The sequence below is a fragment of the Mobula hypostoma genome, chromosome 16 (assembly GCF_963921235.1).
Source record: "Mobula hypostoma chromosome 16, sMobHyp1.1, whole genome shotgun sequence".
NCBI classification, from domain to species: Eukaryota; Metazoa; Chordata; class Chondrichthyes; order Myliobatiformes; family Myliobatidae; genus Mobula; species Mobula hypostoma.
Window position 1 is genome coordinate 28,698,676 of NC_086112.1, and position 24,127 is coordinate 28,722,802.

At 38.7% G+C, this 24,127-nt stretch overlaps 1 protein-coding gene across 1 annotated transcript in view; it reads left to right on the forward strand.

Annotated features, from left to right (window-relative positions):
* Positions 1-24,127, forward strand: part of hsd17b4 (hydroxysteroid (17-beta) dehydrogenase 4) — a 133,106-nt gene that overhangs the window by 81,737 nt on the left and 27,242 nt on the right. Inside the window, exon 19 of the mRNA XM_063068703.1 lies at positions 22,860-22,966. Coding sequence (XP_062924773.1) covers positions 22,860-22,966 — 107 coding nt within the window. The remainder of the gene's footprint in view (positions 1-22,859; positions 22,967-24,127) is intronic.

The following is a 24,127-nucleotide window of genomic DNA, read 5'->3' on the forward strand; positions in this document are numbered from 1 at the left end:
TTAAAAATCTTTTTCCTTTTAATCCGATGGTTTAGTCCATTTGTATTCCAAGAAACAAAGTTAATCCTCTGAGCCATGTTAACCATAAATCAGTCTTTTGGTATATAAAGTGTTAACCAGAGTATAAACCCATGTAACCGGAAGAAGAACCAGCATTCAGAAAGGAAACGGAAGTTGCGACAAAGCAGACATTGTTGTAGTTCAGAATTAGCCCAATGAAAAAAAAAGCAAAAGCCCCCCTGCCTGCCGCCCAAGAAACCCTAAAACTAAGCCACGAGAGGCCAGAAAGCTAGATAAGACTAAATCTACCCCCATTTCTCCAGAAGGCAGCTCCCAAGTATATGTTGGTAAAAAGACCACCTGAGAAAATACTACACTATAACAGCAAAAAAAAACAATAAACTTAAGTACAGTAAAATAAAATATCTTAGCATTATAATCACTAACATGCTAATAAAATAAAAAGAAAAGAGATACCAATACGTATTATTCAATGTAAAATATTTGTAAGGCAAAACAGTTAAGTATAAGAAAAGGCGTAACCGGGAAGAAAAGTATTGTGGGGGGAAGAAAAGTATTATGGGGAGAAGAACCCAAAAAGATGGCGCGGTGAAAAAACAAAAGTATAATGGAAAGAAGAAAACAAAACGCCATCTTAATTATGCCACAGGGGAAAAAACTTAATATTCCCCCACATACATTATTAAAAAAAAAGAAAATAACCGATAATAACGGTAAAATTAAGTATAAAGAATAGCAACACTACTGATCAAAACTGAAAGTCTTATACTTATAAAAGTCGATCTTCAAAAATGAATCGTATGATTAATAGAAATTGAAAAAAAAACACGAGAAGCCAAAGCCAATATCCCAAAGATCGTATATTAATTAAACCGTGGCGGCTGATTCAAATTCTTCCAGAAATCTTCGAGCAGCACTTGTAGAGTTGAAAAAAAAAGTCGTGAGCTGTTCGGAGGAGAAATTCTTAAGCGAGCGGGATACAGTAATGCTGGTTTAAGATCTTTTTGGTAGCACTCCATCATCAGAGGTTTGAAAGCCAATCGCGCTCTCATTAACTCAGGGCTGGAGTCCTCATACAACTGGAATTGATGGTTTTCAAATTTAATCATTCCCTGCCGATGGGCTACTCGTATGAGTTGCTCTTTAACATGAACATAATGAAATGGGATAATTACTGGTCTCGGTTTAGCTTCAGAATCTGATTTATTCCGAAAAATTCTGTGAGCACGGTCAAGCAATGGAGGGTCATTCGGGAACTCAGAGCTAAATACAGTCTTTAAAAGTTTCGAGAAGAATACTGAAGGGTCTCCTGTTTCAACTCCCTCGGAGAGACCAATTAAACGTAAGTTCTTTCTTCTAGATCGGTTTTCCAAATCAGTAATCTTAAATGTAAGACTCTCCAACTGTTTATCTGTCGAAGAAACCTCTTGTTCCAAACTCTTGATTTTTTTCAAGCAGCACACATCATAAACGCAAACAACAGGAATTCTGCAGTTGCTGGAAATTCATAAACGCAAACAACAGGAATTCTGCAGATGCTGGAAATTCAAAAACGCAAACAACAGGAATTCTGCAGATGCTGGAAATTCATTTTTTCATCTTTCTTTTGTGCATCTTCCTTCAATTCAGTGATAGTGTTTTGTTGCTGTTGAACTTGATGATCAAGCGCACCAAAAGCTTGCAAAATTGCCGAAATCTCTTCTTTAAAGCTTCGACGTATTTCATCAGCATGATCTCAAAACACATTCATCAACACTTCTCAAGTTATCTCAGGATGTTTAGGATCGGGTTTCTTTTTTCCGTCGCCATCGGTGTCTTTTGCAGGTTTAGTGTCTCGAACTTCCGGTTTTGTAGCTGGTTCTCTGCTCATCTCTTCGAAGTTCAAAATCCAGAGCTAAAAGTAGAATTAAATAAAGGTGATCATAGATATAAAATGAAAAAGTAACAGAGTGAAGCCGAGAAGTGACCTCACTGCGTGAGCGCCATCTGGAGAATGGCACAGGTTTTCGGCACCCTACCAGGTACACCATCAGCTTGCGAGGGTTTACTTTCATGAAAGAAGTTCTGATATCAAACTCTGAAACGAAGTTACAGAGTCACCAAATACTGCGTGGACTTCCATAGATGTAGTTTCATTATCTGTTTCAAAGCCTGTATAAAAGGCATTGAGTTCATCTGGAAACATCACAGCCATTCATGATATTAAGTTCCTCCTTTTACGATGTAATGGCCTGTAAACCCTGCCAGAGATGATGTGCATCCTATTCGGTCTTTAACTTCAATTGGAATTGGTTTTTCACTCTTAAAATAGCCTTCTGCAGGCCGCACTTGGACTTGTTGTATAGTTCTGGATCACCAATTTTGAATGCTGCAGATCTAGCCCTCAGCAGACTATTAATCTTATGGTTCATCCATGGCTTTTGGCTTAGTTACGTCCAGTATGTTCTCAAAGGCAGACTATATAGGTGCAGTAAGAATCTGTAAGGAGTTTGTAAGTTTGTACATTCTCCCTGTGACAAAAGGGTTTCCTCCAGGTGCACTGATTTCTTTGAGCATTCCAAAAATGTATGGGTTAGTAAGTTGTGGGCATACTATGTTGTTGTCAGAAGCATGGTGACACTTGTAAGTTGCTGCTTGGACTGTGTTGATCATTGACACAAATTTCACAGTTTACTGTATATATTGATGTACATGTGACAAATAAAGCTGTTCTTTATCTTTGAAAGACTTCCTTGCCTCTGAAATCAAATATCTTTTGGTAAAGGCTAACATACCATTTGCCCTCCTAAATTGCCGTTCGTACCTGTGAATTGAGCTTGTGAATCAGTGCACCCAAGTCTCTTTGAATATTGACCTTGCCCAATCTTTCACCATTTAACAAATTGTGTACTTTTATGTTAGGTGCACTGAAATGGATGACCTCACACTCTCACATTGTATTCCATTTATGTTTTTATCTATTTGCTTGTCTTCTCCATGGCTCCTGAATCCTCTTTACATCTTTCTTCAAGTTCATAACTTGGCGCATTTTGTGTATTTTCTTCTTAAAGACAGATGCAAATTAGGAGACTTCCGGTAGAGCTCATGGAGTGAAGTCGTGCTCTTGACTCGCTCCATTACCTCTGAGTTTTTTTTCTTATGATCAGCTATATTTAACTAACCATCAAGGCATCGACTTTTACGATAATCTGAAACAAATTGGGCTTTTTGATATTCGGATGCTTTTAAGGTCTGCTATGTCCAAGAACGGAAAAAATGGGAAAAATGGCAAACCTCCGGTTAGACCGAGAGGTACTGATCTCTCTCCGACTGAACCACCGTTGACTCTGAAAGCTATATCGGATCTAATTCAAAGGGAAATTTCAACCTCTATAATGGAGCTGATTCGCGTGGAAATTTCAATTAATTTCCAGAAAATTGCGGATTCAATCGATAAAATGCAAACATCTATCATGGAACATCAGTCGGCTATATCTAATCTTCAAAAATCCACGCAACAAAATGAACTCAAGATGGAGAAAATTGAAGAAACAATTACTACAATGAAGAAAAAACTGGACTTTCTGACTTTTAAAAACTCTGACTTAGAATCCAGAATGCGACGGCAGAATATTCGAATTATTGGTGTTCATGAAGCTGTTGAATCTGACAACCCTATAAAATTTTTTTCTCAACTTTTAAAAGATGCATTTCCTACCGTATTTCCTGACCAACCACCGTTATTGGATCGGGCTCACAGAGTTCCATCATATTCGTCTAAGTCAGATAAACCTCGACATGTCATTTTACGTTTTCATTACTTTCAAGACAAGGAGAAACTGCTTCGATTTGTTCGATCTAAAGGTTATATTGATTTTTTGGATCTTCAGTTCCGATTTGTGGAGGACTTCAGCAACAGATTCGGGATGAACGGGTTCGTTACAGATCTGTGATGTCGGAACTCTACAAGATGGATTTAAAACCAGCACTGCTTTACCCTGCGCGTTTATGGATACGTACGCCTGATGGAGCCCTTCATTTTTTTGAATCTCTATCGGATGCCCAGAGTTATCTGGATCAATTTTCACCTTCAACATCTTAATCGTAATTTTTAATTATCTCAGTTTGATTGGAGGTTGTGAATCTGTTGGGTTTAATTTTTGGTTGCTTTATATGGGCAGAAAAGTTTTTTTTTGATTAATTAATATGATTGCCAAACTTTCTTTCTAACTGCGTCATTCCTTTCTCTTTCCTTGGGGATTCTGGGTGGCTATTCCCTCAGCATCATTTCGTGTATTTCCTTTGAGGCTTTAAATTTCGTAGTCTTTAAATGTACTTTTTTCTGTAGGTTTTCCTAACTAGTTTTATATTAATAATTCCGTTTCTTTTTTTTGGTTATCATAGGGTCTGTGGTCTGTTACGGTTTTCTTTATATTTTCCGGCTTTTTCTCTGTTTTATATCGTGTTTGTCTTAACTGTTCTACTTTTTTTATTCTTTTACTGTTTTATAACTAGCTGATCTTTTTATATTTACACTTTTTTTAGTGAGCGTCTATCGGAAGTAATGGGGGTAGTTCTAGTGCTTGCTTCTTTCTGGCGGGTCTGCTTTAGATTTAGCCTTGGGGTCATGGGATGGGGGTGGTGGGAGGGGCTTCACATTTTAGTTTTTTTCTTCTTGGGCTATTTACATTACTGAAGCATTGGTTGCGTTCTCCTACCCGTTATCTCTGGTTTGTTCTGTTCCCTTTCCTGGTTCGTGGGTCGAACCTATCGTCAATCCTCTTTTTTGCGGGTTGACTTTAGGGTTTATGGAGTCTATTATTAATTTTGTCTCCTGGAATACTAATGGTCTTAATCATCCTATTAAGAGGAAAAAAGTTTTTAAAGTATTCCGGAGACTTAAAGCACATGTTCTATTTTTACAAGAGACCCATGTGCGGAGGGGGGGACAGACTACGTTTTTTTAAAATCTGGAAGGGACAACAGTTTCATTCGAATTCTAACGCTAAGATTCGAGGCGTCTCTATTTTTATAGACTCCTCAGTTACTTTTGTACAACATGATATTATCTCTGATCCGAATGGTCGATTTCTACTGGTTAGTGGTATACTATTCAATAAAAAGGTAGTTTTGGTTAGCATTTATGCTCCCAATATGGACTGTCCGGAATTTTATAAATCATTATTTAATCAGTTCCCAAATTTGAATGAGTTTTCATTGATCTGGGGCGGAGATTTTAATACTTGCTTATCTCCAGTTTTGGACCGTTCGGCTCCTCTACGGACCTTACCTAATAAATCTGCAACTTTGATTAACTCATTCCTCTCTGATTCTGGGTCGACGGACATTTGGCGTTTTTTGCATCCTCAGGAAAAAGATTTTTCTTTTTTTTTCACATGTTCACCATTCCTATTCAAGAATTGATTTTTTTTATTGACTCTCGGCTTATCTCTTCAGTGATTAAATGTGATTATGATTCTATAACCATTTCGGATCATGCTCCACTTAAGCTTTCTATTAAAATTCAGGTCAATATACAAAATAATAGACACTGGCGTTTTAATTCGTTGCTGCTTCAGGACTCGGATTTTGTTAACTTTATGAATGAACAGATTGATTTCTTTTTTACAATCAACTACACAGAGGATACTTCTGTGAACATTCTTTGGGATACTTTTAAAGCTTATATTCGTGGTCAGATTATCTTGTATTCTGCTGCTTTGAGGAAGAAGTTGAAGCAGGAGGAGTTGGTAATTGTGGACAAGATTAAGGAAATTGATAAGAAATATGTTACAGCTCCCTCTGAGGAGCTGTATAAACAAAGAACTGAACTTCAAATGGAGCACAGCTTATTTCTTTCATCCTCGATTGTAAACCAATTAAAGAAAACAAGAAGTGATTTTTATGTACACAGTGACAAAGTTGGTAAACTGTTGGCTAACCAACTGAAGTCTAATTATACTAAATCTCAAATTAATCAGATTTATAATCAGAATGATCGACTGATATTTGATCATGCGGAGATCAATCAAACCTTCTTTGATTTTTATTCTTCCTTATATCAATCTGAGTCTTTACGAGACTCTAAATATATGAATGACTTTTTAGATAACCTAGATTTCCCTGAGATTTCACAGGATATGTCTTCTATGCTTGATACTCCCATTACTACTGATGAGATTAAGAATGCTATTTCCTCTCTGAACCTGGGGAAAGCTCCTGGCCCTGATGGGTTTACCATGGAATTTTATAGGTTTTTTGCACCTTCATTAATCCCTCGGTTCTGTAGCATTTTGGAGGCTTCGTTAAAACTTGGTAAACTTCCCGAATCCTTTTATAGAGCGTCAATCTCTCTAATATTAAAGAAGGATAAAGATCCTGCTCAATGTGCATCTTATAGACCAATATCTTTATCAAATGTTGATTGTAAAATTTTTTCTAAATTATTAGCAAACAGAGTAGAAAAAGTACTCCCTTTTGTTATTTCAGAAGACCAAACGTGTTTTATTAAAGGTCGTTACTCTTTCTATAACATTCGCATGCTGTTAAATATTGTTTATACCCCCTCACAAAAGGTTCCTGAGTGTGTTATCTCTTTAGATGCTGAAAAAGCTTTTGATAGAGTAGAATGGCCTTACTTATTTAAGGTGCTTGAAATGTTTAATTTTAGCTCGAAATTTATATCCTGGATTAAACTGTTATATCATTCTCCTATGGCCTCGGTCCGTACTAACTCTTTAAGCTCACCTTTTTTCCCTCTTTTTCGAGGTACTCGACAAGGTTGTCCTCTTAGTCCTTTATTATTTGATATTGCATTAGAACCTCTTGCAATTGCAATTCGAGAATCTCCAAATATTATTGGGATAACTCGGGGCCTAAAGTCCCATAAGATATCACTGTATACTGATGACTTACTTTTATATATTTCTAATCCTCAAAAATCTATCCCTGCTGCTTTAGATTTATTAGCACAATTTGGTCTTTTTTCAGGTTATAAATTAAACCTTAGTAAGAGTGAACTTTTTCCGATTAATAAACAACTTCCCTTGTATCATAACTTTCTGTTTAAATTGGTTAATAATTATTTCTCATATCTTGGGATTAAAATTACTTGTAAATACAAAGATTTATTTAAGACTAATTTTTTTACCCTTAATTGATCATATTACTCAACTTTCATCTAAATGGTTTCCATTATATTTAACTTTGATTGGTTGTATTAATGCAGTTAAGATGTTTATTCTGCCAAAATTTTTATATATATTTCAGGCATTACCGATTTTTGTTCCAAAATCTTTTTTTGATAAAGTTGACTCTAAAATTTCTTCATTTATTTGGCAAAATAAAAACCCGAGATTGGGTAAAATACATTTACAGAAAGCCAAGAGAGATGGAGGTCTAGCATTACCTAACTTTAGATTCTATTATTAGGCAATTAATATTCGACATATGAAATGTTGGTTACTTGACCAAGATACACTATCCATTCCTAAATGGGTAGTATTGGAATTACAATCTGCTCAGGGCTATGCACTTGGCTCTATTTTAGGTTCCTCTCTTCCTTTTGATTTGAAACGCCTTAAACTGGTCTCTAACCCGATAGTTAAGTATACCTTGCGTATTTGGTTTCAATTCAGAGAATTTTTTGATCTCAACCAATTTGGGCTAGCGATCTCTATTTTAGGTAACATTTTTTCCTCCCTCTTTTACGGATCGTGCGTTTCAAATTTGGAAGACTAAGGGTATTTCACGGTTTTTGGATTTATTTTTAGATGGTTCCCTTATGTCTTTTGAACAATTATCTAATAAATATAATTTACCAAGAATACATTTTTTAGATATCTCCAAGTTAGGAATTTCCTAAGTACTATACTCTCTTCCTTTCCGACGCTACCTCCTACATATATTTTAGATACTATAATTAACTTTAATCCATGTCAGAAAGGTGTAACGGCTATTATTTATAATATTATTATGAAACTTAGGAAAGCTCCATTTGATAAGATTAGGTTAGATTGGGAACAAGAATTGGGTTCTATTATTTCCGTGGATGACTGGGGGCAGATTTTACAATTAGTCAATACTTCCTCTATCTGTGCTAAACATTCCCTAATTCAATTTAAAGTTGTTCATAGAGCACATATGTCCAAAGATAAATTAGCTCGTTTCTATTCTCATATTAATCCTTTTTGTGATAGATGTCCAGGGCAGATAGCCTCTTTAACTCATATGTTGTGGTCTTGTCCTACTCTAGAAACTTTTTGGAGAGACATTTTTAATATTATCTCAAAGGTATTGAATATAGATATTTCTCCTCATCCTATTACAGCTATCTTTGGATTACCTAAAATTTCCAGTAATCTTTCCCCTTCAGCCCGTAGAATGATTGCATTTCTTACTTTAATGGTGAAAAGATGTATCTTACAACATTGGAAAGAGCCTAATGCTCCAACTACCTTTTTTTGGTTTTCCCAGACGATATTATGCTTAAATTTGGAGAAAATTAGAATTAGATTATGATTCCTCACTTAAATTTGAACAGACCTGGAGATCTTTTATTCAATATTTTCATTTAATGTAATTTTTTTTTTCTTTTGTTCCATATTTATATTCCCTTCTTGCCTTTTTTTTTTAACTTTTTAATGGAGGTCAGGTTTGATGATGTGATTTTAAGTTCTTTAACTCTACCTGTTTCCAGGTTAGCCCATTGCTTTGCTTTGCTTTTAGTTTAGTTGCACGGTGGGTTTTTTTTGGGGGTCTTTTTTTGGTTTTTTTTCCCTTTTCTCTATTGATATATATATATATATTAGTATACTATTATTTTACTATATTATTTTATGTTTAAATTGCACTGTTTGTATCAATTTTTTCTTCTGTATTAATATCTCCTGTAATTTCTAACAGTGTATTATTGCCTTTATGGGTTACCCTTTGTATACTTATTTAATAAAAAGATTTAAAAAGAAAAGAAAGACAGATGCAAATTAATCGATCTCACTGCAGATTCCTTATTCCCAATTATAAATGGTAAATACTTCTGCCAGTCTCTGCAATGGGACCACATTTGTCCATGCTAGTCTTTTGCTTTTAGTTCACGTATAAAAACTTACTAATTTTTTAGAAAAACGAGATTCTGCAGATGCTGGAGATACGGAGCAACATCCACAAATTGCTGAAGGAACACAGCAGGTCAGGCAGCATCCATAGAGGGAATAAACAGTCAATGTAATGTTTTGGGCCAAGACCCTTCATCAGGATTAGAAAGGAAGCCAGAATAAGAAAGTTAAGGGAGGGGGAGGAGGAGAAGAAATTGTTCAACAGCCTTCACATTTTCCACTTATCACCTCCCAGCTTCTCACTTCATCTCTCTTCCCAGTCATGACCCACCCACCTTCCCCCTATATGGTTTCACATATCACCTGCTAGCTTGTGCTCTCTTCCTCCCTCCACCTTCTTATTCTGGCTTCGGCCTTCTTTCTTTCCAGCCCTGATGAAGGATCTCAGCCCAAAACGTCAGCTCTATTCCTCAGCATAGATGTTGCCTGACCTGAGTTCGTCTGGCATTTTGTATGTGTTGCTCTAGTAAATATTTAGGTTTTATGACTGTGTACTCTCATCTTGCCTTTGTTCTTCCTTTGCTGAGTTGTAAATTTGTCCCAATCCTCAGGACTACTGCAGTTCCTGGCAATTTTATAAGTTTATACTGTTGGCTTAATACCATCTTTAATTCTTCTTGTCACTCATGTTTCACTTTTCCTCTTGGGTTTTGGGGATATGAGGCTGTGTCCACTATTCTTATCTTAGCAATATAAATCAAAGAGATATGATGTGTCAGTAAAAACTTTGTGAGCTAGCATAGTGCTTGAGAATAATACATTTTGCAGTTATCCTACAGCTGTGATAGACTAAAGGATATGAAAAACACAAGAGATTCTGTAGATATTGGAAATACAGAGAACACACTGAGCACTGGAAGAACTCAACAGGTCAGATATCATCTGTGGAAATGAATAAACAGTCAACATCTTGGGCTGAGACCCTGCTTCAGGACTGGAAAGGAAGGCGTGAGATGCCAGAATGAAAGCTGGGGGGAGGGGAAGCTCAAAGGTGATAGGTGAGGCCAGGTGGGTTGAAAGATAAAGGGCTGGAAGAGGAGGAGGAGAAGGATATCAATGGCAATGACTTGAGAATTGATATGAGCAAGTTGCTTCTGCTTGGGTGGTGTCATTACTTCATTATTATCGCAGTGGTATTGTTTCTGCTAAGCAATGAATATGAACTTTTCAGATAGGGGAAAGTCTTTGATGGGTTACAAATTGAGCTACCAGTCACTGTTTCTGTCCTTGTAGCCACAATGTTGAAATAATGATCTGACTAGATTTTGGGCAGTAATAGTAACAAGTTGTAGGCGGTAGTATCTTAGTCAAGAAGGTAAGTAGCAATAAACTCAGATTTATTTTTTGTTAAAATTGTTTATATGCGTGTTAACTGGCAAATGTAAACCAGTCATAAGACCATAAGACATAAGAGCAGATTTACGAAATTTGGCTCATCAAGTCTGTTCCACCATTCAACTCCATTCTAATGATTTCAAAGGTTCAAAGGTCCAATTTAATGTCAGAGAAATGTATACAATATACATCCTGATGTGTTTTTTCTTTGCAAACATCCACAAAAACAGAAGTGCCCCAAAGAATGAATGAGAGTTAAACGCGAGAACCCCAAAGTCCTCCACCAGCTCCCCTCCTGCATAAGTGGCAGCAAGGCAACAATCCCCCCTTGCCCCCCAACCAAAAAAAAGCGCACCCGCTGCTGAGCACAAGCATGAGCTAGGCAATAGCAAAGACACAGACCTTGCAGTTACCCCAAAGACTATCGCATTTCATTTGGCATTCGACAAACCTAATAAAGGAGAGGGAGTTGTCCCCCATTTTCACAGCGAGCGGGAGACGTAACAGTAACCAGCTGGCTTACTATGTTAATAAGTCCTTTTTGTCGCTTTTAATGAGCTCTGTAGCTGCAGATTGTAAAGATCTCGGGTCTTCGGGCCCACATCGAAAAATTTTCCCGATGACACACGAGTCTCCTGCCGTGACACTGACCCTCGATCTCCAGAGCCCTGAGATCTTAGGCTTCCAAATACAAGCCGGACTCACAGGTTGAACCCTTGGCGTTCTGAACAACGGCCGGTCCTGAAACCCCGAGAATGGGTCCCATTCCCGCAAAGAACCGAAGTCTGCATGTAACTCCAGGTAGGGTCTTCAGAAGAACCCTGAAAAGGAAAAATAGATTAGATTAGATTATGAGGACACGCAGTCCTCTTTTATTGTCATTTAGTAATGCATGTATTTAGAAATGATACAATATTCCTCCGAGGTGATATCACAAAAACACAGGACAGACCAAGACTGAAAAACTAACAAAACCACATAATTATAACATATAGTTACAACAGTGCAACAATACCATAACTTGATGAAGAACAGGCCATGGCACAGTAAAAAAAAGTTCAAAGTTTCTCGAAAGTCCCACATCTCACGCAGACGGGAGAAGGAAGAAATCTCTCCCTGCCATGCCCGACCACAGTCTGACTCTGAGTTGTCCGAAAACTTCGAGCTCTGATTAGCCCTCTGACACCAGTACCGAGCACCATGTCTATCCGAACGTTTCGTCCTCAGCCTCGGTCACCAGTAGCAGGCAAAGCTGGGGATTTTGGGGCCTACCCTCCGGAGATTCTCGATCGCTCAGTAACAACAGCAGCGAACCAAGCATTTCAGAAATTTCTCCAGATGTTCCTCTGCTTCTCACGTCTGTCTTCATCAAATCAGAATTGTCCATGGCCCCTATTTAACAGGTACGATATCATTTCACCGGAGAGCTGCGCGCGCTGCGTCACACTGCCATCTTCTCCTCCCAATTAAAGATGGAATTAGAGCTGTTTCCGAAGATGCAAGCAAAGGAGTCGCCGTTTAGCGCCATCTTAACTCCGCCTCCATCTGAGTTCATGTCATAATCTTTGATGCCCTAACTAATCAAGAACTTATCAACCTCTGCTTTAAATATATACAATAGCTTGGACTCCATAGCTATCTTTGACAAAGAATTCCACAGATACACCACCCTCTGGTGAGTGAAATTCCTCGTTCTCTCTGCTCTAAAGGGATTCCTTTCTATTCTGAGGCTGTACCATCCTTTCTTAGATAAGGGGCCCCAACTGCACACAATACTCCAAGTGAGGTCTCACCAGTGTCTCATAAAGCCTCAGCATTGCATCCATGCTTCTGTATTCTAGTTCTTTTGAAATGAATCTAGTTGCATTTGTCTTCCTTTCCACTGACTCAACTGGCATCTGGAGTATTGCCTTCATTTCTGATCACCCTATTATAGGGACAATGTCAAAGCATTGGAGATGATGTAGAAGAGGAGGGTGAATCCACGAAAAGCATTGGCCCAGTTGGGTACCTGATCAAGTACTAAAGACAGGGTCTGGTAGCACTTACATTTACAGTTAAGTGTCTTGAAAGTTTGGTGATGAAACATATCAACTCCTGCCTGCAACTTAGATCTGTTTCAGTTTGCTTACTGAAGCAGCAGGTCCACAGCAGATGCTATCTCAGTGGCTCTTCAGTCAGTCATGGAACATATGGACAGCAAAGATGCATGAATCAGGATGCTTTTTATCAACTACAGCTTAGCATTCAATACCATAATTCCCTCTAAACTTATTAATAAACTCCAGGATCTTGGCCTCAATGCTTCCTTTTGCAATTGGACCCTGGATTTCCTCAGTTGCAGACCCTAGTCAGTTCGGATAGGCAACAAACTCTCTTCCACAATCTCCATCAGCACAGGTGCACCACAAGGCTGTGTTCTCATCCCCCTGCTCTACTTGCTTTACACTTATGATTGTGTGGCTATGCACAGCTCCAATGCCATATTCATTTGCTGACGATACCACTGTTGTTGGCCAAATCAAAGGTGGTGATGAATCAGCATATAGGAGGGAGATTGAAAATCTAACTGAGTGGTGCAATAACAACAACCTTTTATTCATTGTTAGCAAGACTAAGGAGCTGATTATTGACTTCAGGAGAAGAAAACCAGAGGACCATGAGCCAGTCCTCATCGGAGGATCAGAGGTGGAGAGGGTCAGCGACTTTAAATTCCTCGCTGGTGTTATTTCAGGAGAACTGTCCTGGGTCCAGTATGTAAGTGCAATTATGGCAAAAGCACGGCAGCACCTCTACTTCCTTAGGGATTTGCAGCGATTTGGCATGACATCTAAAACTTTGACACACTTCTATAGATGTGTGGTGGAGAGTATATTGACTGGCTACATCACAGCCTGATATGGAAACACCAATGTCTTTGAATGGATACAGCCCAGTCCATCACAGGAAGCCCTCCCAACCATTAAGCACATCTATATGAAATGCTGTCATAGGAAAGCAGCATCCATCATGAGGGAACAACACCCTCCCCAATTCAGGACATACTCTCCTCTCGCTGTGGCCATCAAGACAAAGGTACTGGATCCTCAGGACTCGTGCAACACCACGTTCAGGAACAGTTACTTCTCCTCAACAGTCAGGCTCTTGAACCAAAGGGGAATAACTTCACTCACCACATCATTGAAATGTTGCCTCAACCAATGAACTCACTTTCAGGGGCTCTTCATCTTATCTTCTCAATTTTATTGCTTATTTATTTATTATTATTATTTCTTCTTCTTGTATTTGCACAATCTGTTGTCTTCTGCACCATGGTTGAACACCCTAGTTGGTCGGCCTTTCATTGATTCTGTTGTGGTTATTATTCTATAGATTTATTGAGTATACACCAGGAAAATGAATCTCAGGTCCATACATGGTGACATATATGTACATTGATAATAAATTTATTTTGAAATTTGAACCAGGATGCTCCCTGTATTAGTGGTCGTGTGGTGTAAGGAGATGTTGGATAAGCTTGTGTTGGTATCTGGAGTATCAGAGACTGAGGGGAAACCTGATGAGATTTATAAAGTTGGGGCATAGATAGACAGCCAGTATTTTTTCTCCGGGTTCGTATCCAATACTGGAAAGCATGTATTGAAAGTCAGAGGAGGTAAGTTCAAAGGAAATCTGCAGGGCAGGCGCTTTTTTTTTTACAAAGAGTAGTTTTATGTTTTGAGCATTGATTTTTTTCACTTTCTCATTTGATTTTTTTTTCATTTTGTTTTCCATTGTTTCTTTAAAAACATAAGGCTGTAGGCAGGGATGGTAGTGGACTAGTAGTAGAAAATGCGAGTATCTGTTAGGAGATTCAGATACAAAACAATCCTTAGAACAGCTTCCTATGGTGGGGTAGTGAGGCTTCATGATAATTTGTGTTGCTATTGGAACTAAGGCTGGAATTATCAGTAAACAGCTCCATTCATAGTATGACAAAGGTATATTGTTTAGCATGTTGAAGGTGGAAGTTCTTCATGAAGCATCCTGTAGACATAGCTTGGTGACCTGCAACTGTAATCACCTTACTGCACCTTGGTATGATTTCAGTGTAGAGAAAGTTTTTCATTTCATTCTGACTGGCCAATTCTATTAGGGCACCTTGTTATCATGTTTTAGTGAATGCTGCTATGATATTAAGAGTAACAACTCTCACCACTACTTTTAGGTTTGTGATACTTTCAAAAAAAAATCTATCAACTGATTTGATTGAAAGGGTAAAAGAAATAGGATATTGTTTTAGTCTTTTTTGTAGTAGGTTTTGTTTAATGTAATGTATTAAAATAAGGTTAAAGGCAATGTAAGAAAAACTGATTACTCAATTCAACATTTTACTCAATGATTCATTTTAATACAGTTCCTTCAAAGCAAACAGGAAATAAATATATAAACAGATAGGACATCCAACATAGGGCAGTACTGTGCTGTACTGTTCTGTAGCCCAAAATTCTGCACTGACCTTTTAACGCTTCCCTCTCACATAACCCTCCACATTCTTTGACGAATGTGCCTCTACTACCTTGGCAGCATGTTTCACGCACCTACTACTCTATATTTAAAAAAAACAGTACTTCTGAACCCCCCCCCCCCATACTTTCCTCTAATTATAGTAGTCCTTTGGTATCCGCGGGGGATTGGTTCCAGGGCCCCCCACGGATACCAAAATCCGTGGATGCTCAAGTCCCTTATATAAAATGGCATAGTATTTGCATATAACCTATGCACATACTCCCGTATACTTTAAATCATCTCTAGATTACTTATAATACCTAATACAATGTAAATGCTATGTAAATAGTCGTTTTACTGTATTGTTTAGGGAATAATGACAAGAAAAAAAGTCTGTACGTGTTCAGTACAGACACAACCATCGTAGTGCTTCTGGGAACGCTGATGCTGCCGATGCCGATTCTCCGGTGATCTTTAAGTTCTTGTGGCTGTAGCGCTTTACATAGCTAGCCAGCCATCCCTTACTAACCTTAAACTCCTTCCTTTCGCTCACAACACAAGTAGCAAAGGAACGAGACGCGAGGCGAGCAATGCTGAAACGAGTGCCAGAGAGAGACTGAGGATCTGTGAAATGGCGGGAGGCTACAGCAGGGTATGCCTACACATCACTTCATTCGCGTAGATTCAGCGTAGTGCTTGGTGCGTGGCAAATTCAAGTTTTGCTTTTTGGAACTTGCTGGAATTTTTTTTTCAAATATTTTTGATCCACAGTTGGTTGAATCTGCCAATGCGGAACCCGTGATAAAGAAGGCCGACTGTACCTTAAATTTATGAACCTTGATATTAGCTATTTCCACCTAAGGGAAGGGTCTGGTTTTCCACTCTATCTGTGTCTTTTATCTTATACACTTCTTTCAAGTCACCTCTTACCCTCCTTTGCTCCAAAGGGAAATCCCCTAGTTTACTCAACCTATCGTCATAACAAATGCTCTCTAATGCAGGCAGTAGCCTGGTAAATCTCCTCTGCATCCTCTCTAAAGCTTCCACTTCCTTACCGTAATGAGGGAACCAGAACTGAACCCAATGCTCCAAATGTGGTCTCATTAGAGTTTTATAGAGCTGTAACTCAAGAGTTACAGTACAGCAAATAAGACACCTGTAGCTGTGCAGGAGCTTCCTTATTTCAGTGGAAGAAGGCTGCACTATCACTACAACCACCTACACGAAGTTGCAACATGTATCCTGTACATCTTGGCAATGGGTTCAACATAGGTGTTGAGGAGAGGAACTTCCAGTGAGGGCTGATAAGAGATAGGCTAGCTGACAAGCTTTATTTACTATTTGGCAAGCAAGAGCCATGTGGTATGGTGAAATATAGCAATTCAAGAATAACTAAGATGTGCGTTGCAAGAAGCAGAACAGCCACATGTTAAAGCTGCAACCAGCAAATGGTCATATGCAATTTGGGATCTTACCAAGGCCAAGCCATGAGATACTCTATAATTCATGAATTTATTGGATGCACATGAGAAAATAATTCATCCATCTTATTTTAGCTGTTACTTTATATCTTGTATATAGTAGTAACTTGTGTTCACTCTAAACGTTATTTTAAAACTTCAAGAAGTATAGGGAAAATATAGGTCTATAGGAAAATTCAGATACATGAAGAGTAAAAGAGAGATGAGAGTAGATATTAAACTGCAGGAACATGATGCTAGAGAGATAGTAATGGGGGACAAGGAAACAGTGGACGAACTTAATAAATATTTTGCATTAGTCTTCACTGTGGAAGACACTGGTAGTATGCCAGAAATTCGACAGTTGTCAGGGAGCAGAAGTGAGTGTAATTGCTATTACTGAAGAGAAGGTGCTTGTGAAGCTAAAAAGTCTGAAGGTAGATAAGTCACCTGGACCAGATGGACTACAATCCAGGATTCTGAAAGAGGTGGTTGAAGAGATTGTGGAGGCAATAGTAATGATCTTTCAAGAAATGCTAGATTCTGGAATGGTTCCAGAGGACTGGAAAATTGCAAATGTCACTCTCGTTTTTAAGAAGGGAGGGAGGCAGAAGAAGGAAATTATAAGCTAGTTAGCCGGACTTCAACGGTTGGGAAAATGTTGGAGGATGAGGTTTTGGGTTACTTTGAGGCACATGATAAAATAGGCCAAAGTCACTATGGTTTCCCTTGAGGTGAAATTTTGCCCGAGAAATCTGTGGAATTCTTTGAGGAAACAACAAGCAGGACAGACAAAGAAGAGTCAGTAGATGTTGTTTACTTGGATTTTCAGAAGGCCTTTAAAAAAAAATGCTGCACATGAGGCTGCTTTAGATGAGAACCCATGGTATTACAGGAAAGATAATATCATGGATAAAAGATTGGCGGACTGACAGGAGACAGAATGGGAATAAAAAGGACCTTTTCTGTTGTCTGCCAGTGACTAGTGGTGTTCTGCAGGTGTCGGTGCTAAGACTGCTTCTTTTCATGTTAATATCAATGATTTGGATGACAACTTTGTGGCAAAGTTTGTGGATGATACATAGATGGAGGGGCAGGTAGTACTGAGGAAGCAGGGAGTCTGCCGAAGGACTTAAATAAGGAGAATGAGCAAAGAAGTGGCAGATGGAATATAGTGTAAGGAAATGTATGGTCATGCACTTTGGTAGAAAGAATAAAGGCACAGAATATTTACTAAATGGGGAGAAATTCCAAAAATCAGGGTAGAGTGGGACTTGGAATTCCTCATGTAGGGTTCCCTAAAGGTTAACTTGCAGGTTGAGTTGGTGGTAAGGAAGACAAATGCAATTCTAGCATTCATTTCAAGAGGACTAGAATATAAAAGCAAGGTTGTAATGCTGAGGTTTTATAAGGTATTTGCCAGACTGCATGGAGTATTGTGAGCAGTTTTATCTAAGAGATGATGTACTGCCATTGGAGAGGATCCAGAAGTTCACACGAATGGTTCTGGGAATGGAAAAGTTAACGTGTGAAGAGCATTTGATGGTTCTAGGCCTGTACTCATTGGAATTTAGAGGATTGAGGGGGATCTCATTGAAACCTATCGAATATTGAATGGCCCAGATAGAATGAAGGTGGAGAGAATGTTTCCTATAGTGGGGTAGTCTAGGAGCAGAGGGCACAGCCTCATAATAGAGGGTTGTCCATTTAGAACAGGGATGATGGGGGATTTCTTAAATCAGCGGGTACTGAAATCTGGAATTCATTGGAACAGATGGTTATGGAGGCCAAGTCATTGGATATTTATAAAGTGGAGGTTGATAGGTTCTTGATTAGTCAGGTGTCAAAAGTTATGGGGAGAAAGCAGGAGAATGGGGTTGACAATGATAATAAATCAGTCATAATGAAATGATGGAACAGAAGAGATGGGCTGAATGGCCTTAGTCTGCTCTTGTGTCATGGTCTAAAGTCTCAGCAGGAAAGTTCAGAACTAGGGTTAGGTTCTATGGCATATTTTAGCATTTATTTTTCTCTAAGTTGATCTGTGTTCTAATAAAAAGATCAGGTTACTCTTCTGCAGCTTTAGGATTACCTTAAATATCAAACACTATTTAGAAGCCTCAGTGTTGAGCACATGACTTACCAGGTATTGACTGCTGACTTGTCTTCCAACTGACTGGGATCTTGGTCCCTGTGCACGCTATAAACTTACCAGGTTCACTGGAAAAAATATTGTACTACAGTGCAGTAGCTTAAAAAAAGTCAATTAAAAGTAACTTGGATATTGATGGAATAACAACCAACAGTCCAGAAAATCTACTTATCTAGCACCTTCAAAGTCCCAGGCATGCTAGTTCATAGGATTTTAACTCTATTTATCTATTTCTTTAACTGATCAAAAGGAACAAAAACTGAAATCATTGCGCTAATCATCAAAATATTAATTTTTGGCATTGATTGCTTTCAGCACTATTTGAAATCTTGTAAATTAAATGGTGTTTAATTCATTTTTTAAAGAAGTTGGACAGAAACTGATATTGAACAGATTATAAAGATGCAAATTTACACACCTTAAAAGAAAATCTGACTGTCAGCCACAAAAGTCATCAGATGCTGGAAATCCAGAGTAACACACAAAATGCTGGAGGAAGTTGGCAGGTCAGGCAGCATCTGTGGAAAGGAATAAAGAGTCAACGTTTCAGGCCGAGACCCTTAATTAGGACTCAAAATAAAGGGAGAAGGAGACAGAATAACAAGGTGGAGGGAGAGGATGAAGTACATGCTAGAAAGTAATAGGTGAAGCAGGTGTGGGGGGGGCAAGGTGCATGGATGGTGGAAGGGGAATGAAGTGAGAGGTGGAAAAACTAAAGGGCTAACAAAGGAGGAGTCTGATAGGAGAGGAGAAAGGGAAGGAAGGGCACAGGAGAGAACTGATAACTAGTAGATAGATAGATGAACTGATTATTGGCTGTAGGAGGAGCAAATTGAAGGTCCATAAGCCTCTCCTTATCAGGGGATCAGAGTTGGAAAGAAATTATTATTTCAGAGGATTTGTCTTAGATTCAGCGCGGAAGTGCCATTACAAAGAAGACATGGCAACTCATCTACTTTCATAGTAGTTTGCACAGATTCAGCATGTCATCTAAAACTTTACGAACATATATAGATACACTGCTGAGAGCATCTAGACTAGCTGCAGTACAGCCTGGTGTGGAAATGCGAATCCGCAGGTACAGAAAAGCCTGGTAAAAATAGTGGTACAACGTAGAACATCACAGGGAAAGCTCTCCCTACAATTCAGCATATCGATAAGGATTGCTGCTGCAAGAAAGCAGCATCCATCATCAAGGACCCCCATAATTGAAGCAATGCTCTTTTTTTGCAGCTGCCGGCAGGAAGGAGGTACAGGAACCTTGGGTCCCAATAATCATCAGGTTCCTTAACTAGTGCAGATAACTTCACTCGCCTTAACACTGAACCGATTCCACAACCTTTAGATTCACTTTCAAGGACTCTAGAACTCATGTTCTTAATGTTATTAGTACTTATATATTTATTTTTATTATTATGTTTTTCTTATTGCATTTACACAGCTTATCATCTTTTGCACATCACCAATCTTTGTAGTTTTTCATTGATTCTATTGTGATTCTTTGTCTCTACTGTAAATGCCTGGAAGAAAATGAATCTCAGGGTAGTGTATCATGACATGTACAGTACATACTTTGATAATATATTTACTTTGAAATTTGATAGGCGGGGAGATAAACGGAAGAGGTAAGAGGGGAGCCAGAATAGGGAATAGAAGCAGAGAGAAAGGGCAAGGGAAAGAAATTACCAGAAGCTGGAGAATTTGATATTTATACCGTCAGGTTGGAGGTAATATCTTGGTAGTCGAGGAGCTATGACATGTCAGAATGAGAATCGGGATTGAAATTAAATCATGTCAAGTTAAGTCAGGTTTATTGTCATTTAACTATATACGTACAGTGCCTATAAAAAGTATTCAGCCAGCATCCCTTCCATACCTGCCCCCGGAAGTTTTCATGTTTTATTGTTTTACGACATTGAATCACAGTAGATTTAATTTGGCTTCTTTAACACTGATCAATAGAAAAGACTCTTTTGTATCAAAGTGAAAGCAAATATCTACTAACCAGTCTAAATTTATTACAATTATTAAACACAAGATTATTGATTGTATACTCACCCCCTTCCAGTCAGTACTTAGTAGATACACTAATTATAGCTTTGAGTCTGTGTGAATAGATCTCTATCAGCTTTGCACATCTGGATACTGCAGTTTTTCCCCATTCTTCTTTACAAAACTGCTCAAGCTCTGTTAGATTACATGAGGATAGTGTGTGAACAGCCCTTTTCAAGTTCAGCCACAAATCCTCAATTGGATTGAGGTCTGGACTCTGACTTGGCCACTTCAGGACATTAACTTTATTGTTTTTAATCCATTCTTTTGTAACTTTAGCTTTATGCTTGGGGTTATCGTCTTGCTGGAAAACAAATCTTCTCCCAAGTTTCAGTTCTCTTGCAGACTGCATCAGGTTTTCCTCCAGGATTTTCCTGTATTTTGCTGCATTCATTTTACCCCCTACCTTCACAAGCCTTCCATGGCCTTCTGCGGTGAAGCATTCCCACAGCATGATGCAGCCATCACCATGCTTCACCATTGGATGGGGGGGTTTTTGATGATGTGTGGTGTTTGGCTTATGCCAAACATAGTGTTTACTCTGATGGTCAAAAAGCTCAATTTTGGTTTCATCAGACCGTAGAACGTTCTTCCAACTTTTGTCTTCATGGTGTAGTTTTTGCCAGGATACTGATTCACCAGCAGTTGGACCATCCAAATAATGGTGTGTTTTTACCACAATTGACTGCACACAGTGATGTCTGTTTAACTAATTAAGTGACTTCTAAAACCAAATGGCTGCACCAGTGATGATTTGGTGTGTCATAATTAAAGAGGGAAAGTACTTAAGTAATCAATTATTTTGTGTTTTATATTTGTAATTAATTTAGATCACTTTGTAGATATTGGTTTTCACTTTGACACAAGTCTTTTTCTGTTGATCAGTCTAAAAAAAGCCAAATTAAATTCACTGTGATTCAATGTTGTAAAACAATAAACATGAAGACTTTCAAGAGGGGCTTGAATACTTTTTATAGGCACTGTATAGATAATGTATTTAACCATATAATGTATATAGATTAATCTCACATAATGACAAACTAAAGTGAGCAAATTGAACATTGTAAGGTATGATACAGGTTAACCAGCGACACTTCGAATACGATGCAGCAGGGGAGTTCAAAAGCCTAATGGCTTGAGGGAAGAATCTGTTTCCCACCATGACTGTTCTTGTTTTTATGCATTGGAGTCTCCTGCCTCATGGTAGAAAGTCAAAGACGATACTGATGAATGGGATCCTTAATACTAAGGGCCCTAGGTACACAGCACTCCTGATAAATATCCCCAGTGGATGGTAGGGAGAATCCTATTGTTCTCTCAGGTGTTCTCACAGTCCTTTGTAGCACTTCTGGTCTGATGCTTGGCTGCTTCCAGACCAGATGGAGATGCAACTTGTCAGGATGCTCTCAATGGTTCTCCTGTAAAATGCAGTTAAGGTGGGAGAGGGGGTGAGCCTTGCTTGCCTCAATCTGCTTAGAAAGTGGAGCTGCTGCTGTGTCTTGTTCAGGGGAGTGGTTTTAAGGAACCAGGGGATGTAATCTGTGATGTAAAATCCCAGGAACTTGGTGCACTTAACTCTCTCCATGGAGGAGCCATGTATTCACAAATTGGTTGGCCATTGGGAGATCCTCCTTGTTGCAGATGGAGCTAAGGTGCTCGACAAAGCAGCCTCCAAACCTACCATTGGGAGATCCTCCTTGTTGCAGATGGAGCTAAAGTGCTCGACAAAGCAGCCTCCAAACCTACATTGGGCCTCAATGTAGAAGGCTGCACCAGATACAGCTGATGTCCTTGACAGACTTAAACGTGAAGTGTTGCCTCATCTAGATGGACTGTTTGGGGCCCAGAATGGAGGTGAAGGAGGTGGTGAAATGGGCAGGTGCGGCACTTCTTTCACTTGCAGGGATAAGTGCCAGGAGGGAGATCAGTGGGGAGAGATGAATGGACATGTGAATCAAGGAGTGAGTGTTCCCTGCAGAGAAAGCAGAGAATGGGTGAGAGGTAAAAATGTGTTTGGTGGTAGGATCCCACAAAACATGTCTTTACCTGAAGCTAAAGCTTACAGTCTTCGGTAGAATGAGAAAATTGCAACATTTGTGCAACATTTGCAATCCTTTGGTGAAGGATTATAGCAACACTGAAGCCTGTTAAAAACTATAACTGTGGCAGGAAAATGTATATATTATGTAATATTTTAGTCTATTAGAACTATGAAAAAATATCAGATTGATCAAACTTTTTTTTTCTTCTATAAAGGGTTCAGAAAGCCTATTCTGCATGGATTGTGTTCTATGGGGTTTGCTGCACGGCATGTCTTAAAGCAGTTTGCAAATAACGATGTGACAAAATTCAAGGCAATCAAGGTATAAAGCTTCAGATTTTATATCTGATGTGGCATTTGTATTGTCTTATTCACTGAGCACTGGATTGGTTTAGCTCTTTGTGCAAACGTGTTATATTTATCAATTATACACAAACTGTGGTGTTAGAACATGTGCTCGTTCAGTTTCTTAAATATTTTTAGAGTACTTGATCCAGCAACCTTTCAGGCAGTGTGTTCCAGACTTCATCCACCCTTTGAGAGAAAAACTTCTACCTGAAATCCTTTCTAAGCCTCTTTAGTCACCCCTTCCCCACCTCTGATTTAGCCATCTCTGCTGTTCGGGTTGGGGTCAGGGGCAGGAATGCCTCTATATCAGTCCTATCTAAGCCCCTCATAATATTGTACACTTACCAGGTCCCCCCAGCTTTCTCCATTTCCAGGAAAAAATACCTAGTCTATCCAATCTCCCTTCATTCCATTGTTCAATCCAGGCAACATCATGATAAACTTCCTCAGCATTACTTAGTGCAATAACATCCTTCCTGCAGTGTGGTGACCAGAAATCTGCAAGGTATTCCTTCTGTAGCCTAACTTGTGTATTACGAAGTTGAACCATAACCTCTTGCTCTGATATTCTGACAATGAAGGCATAATTCCTATAGGATATAGATATACTGCCTAAACCACCTTTGCTGCTTGTGCTACTTCACTAGGTGGATTCATGGATACTAATACCAAGATACCTCTGTTCTTGTACTTCCTGGAATCATATCAATTTGTTCCTGCCATTAGTAGTCCTTCTAAAATGTAAAATCTCATACTGTTCAGGATTAAGTTCTTTGTGTCATTATTGCCTAAATTACTAACTCACCAGTGTTGTTCTCCAACAGAGGGTTAGTCTTTTCACTATCAACTGTACCATCAATTTTAATCAGATTTATAAGTTTACAATACGATTTGTAAACTTATTCATCTTGCCTCTCATACATCAGATTGGAGTGTTAATGTGACAAAATGCAAAGGTTCCTGTACTGATCTCTGCCACATGCCACTTGTCACAGATTTTTAGTCACAAAACACACCTTGATTGTCACTCTTTTCATCCAATTATCAAAACAATTTTGGATCCAGTTTCCAAATCCTGGGCAATGTGATATGACCTAAATGCCTTGCTTTTCTGGCATAATTTTGCTGTCTGCCT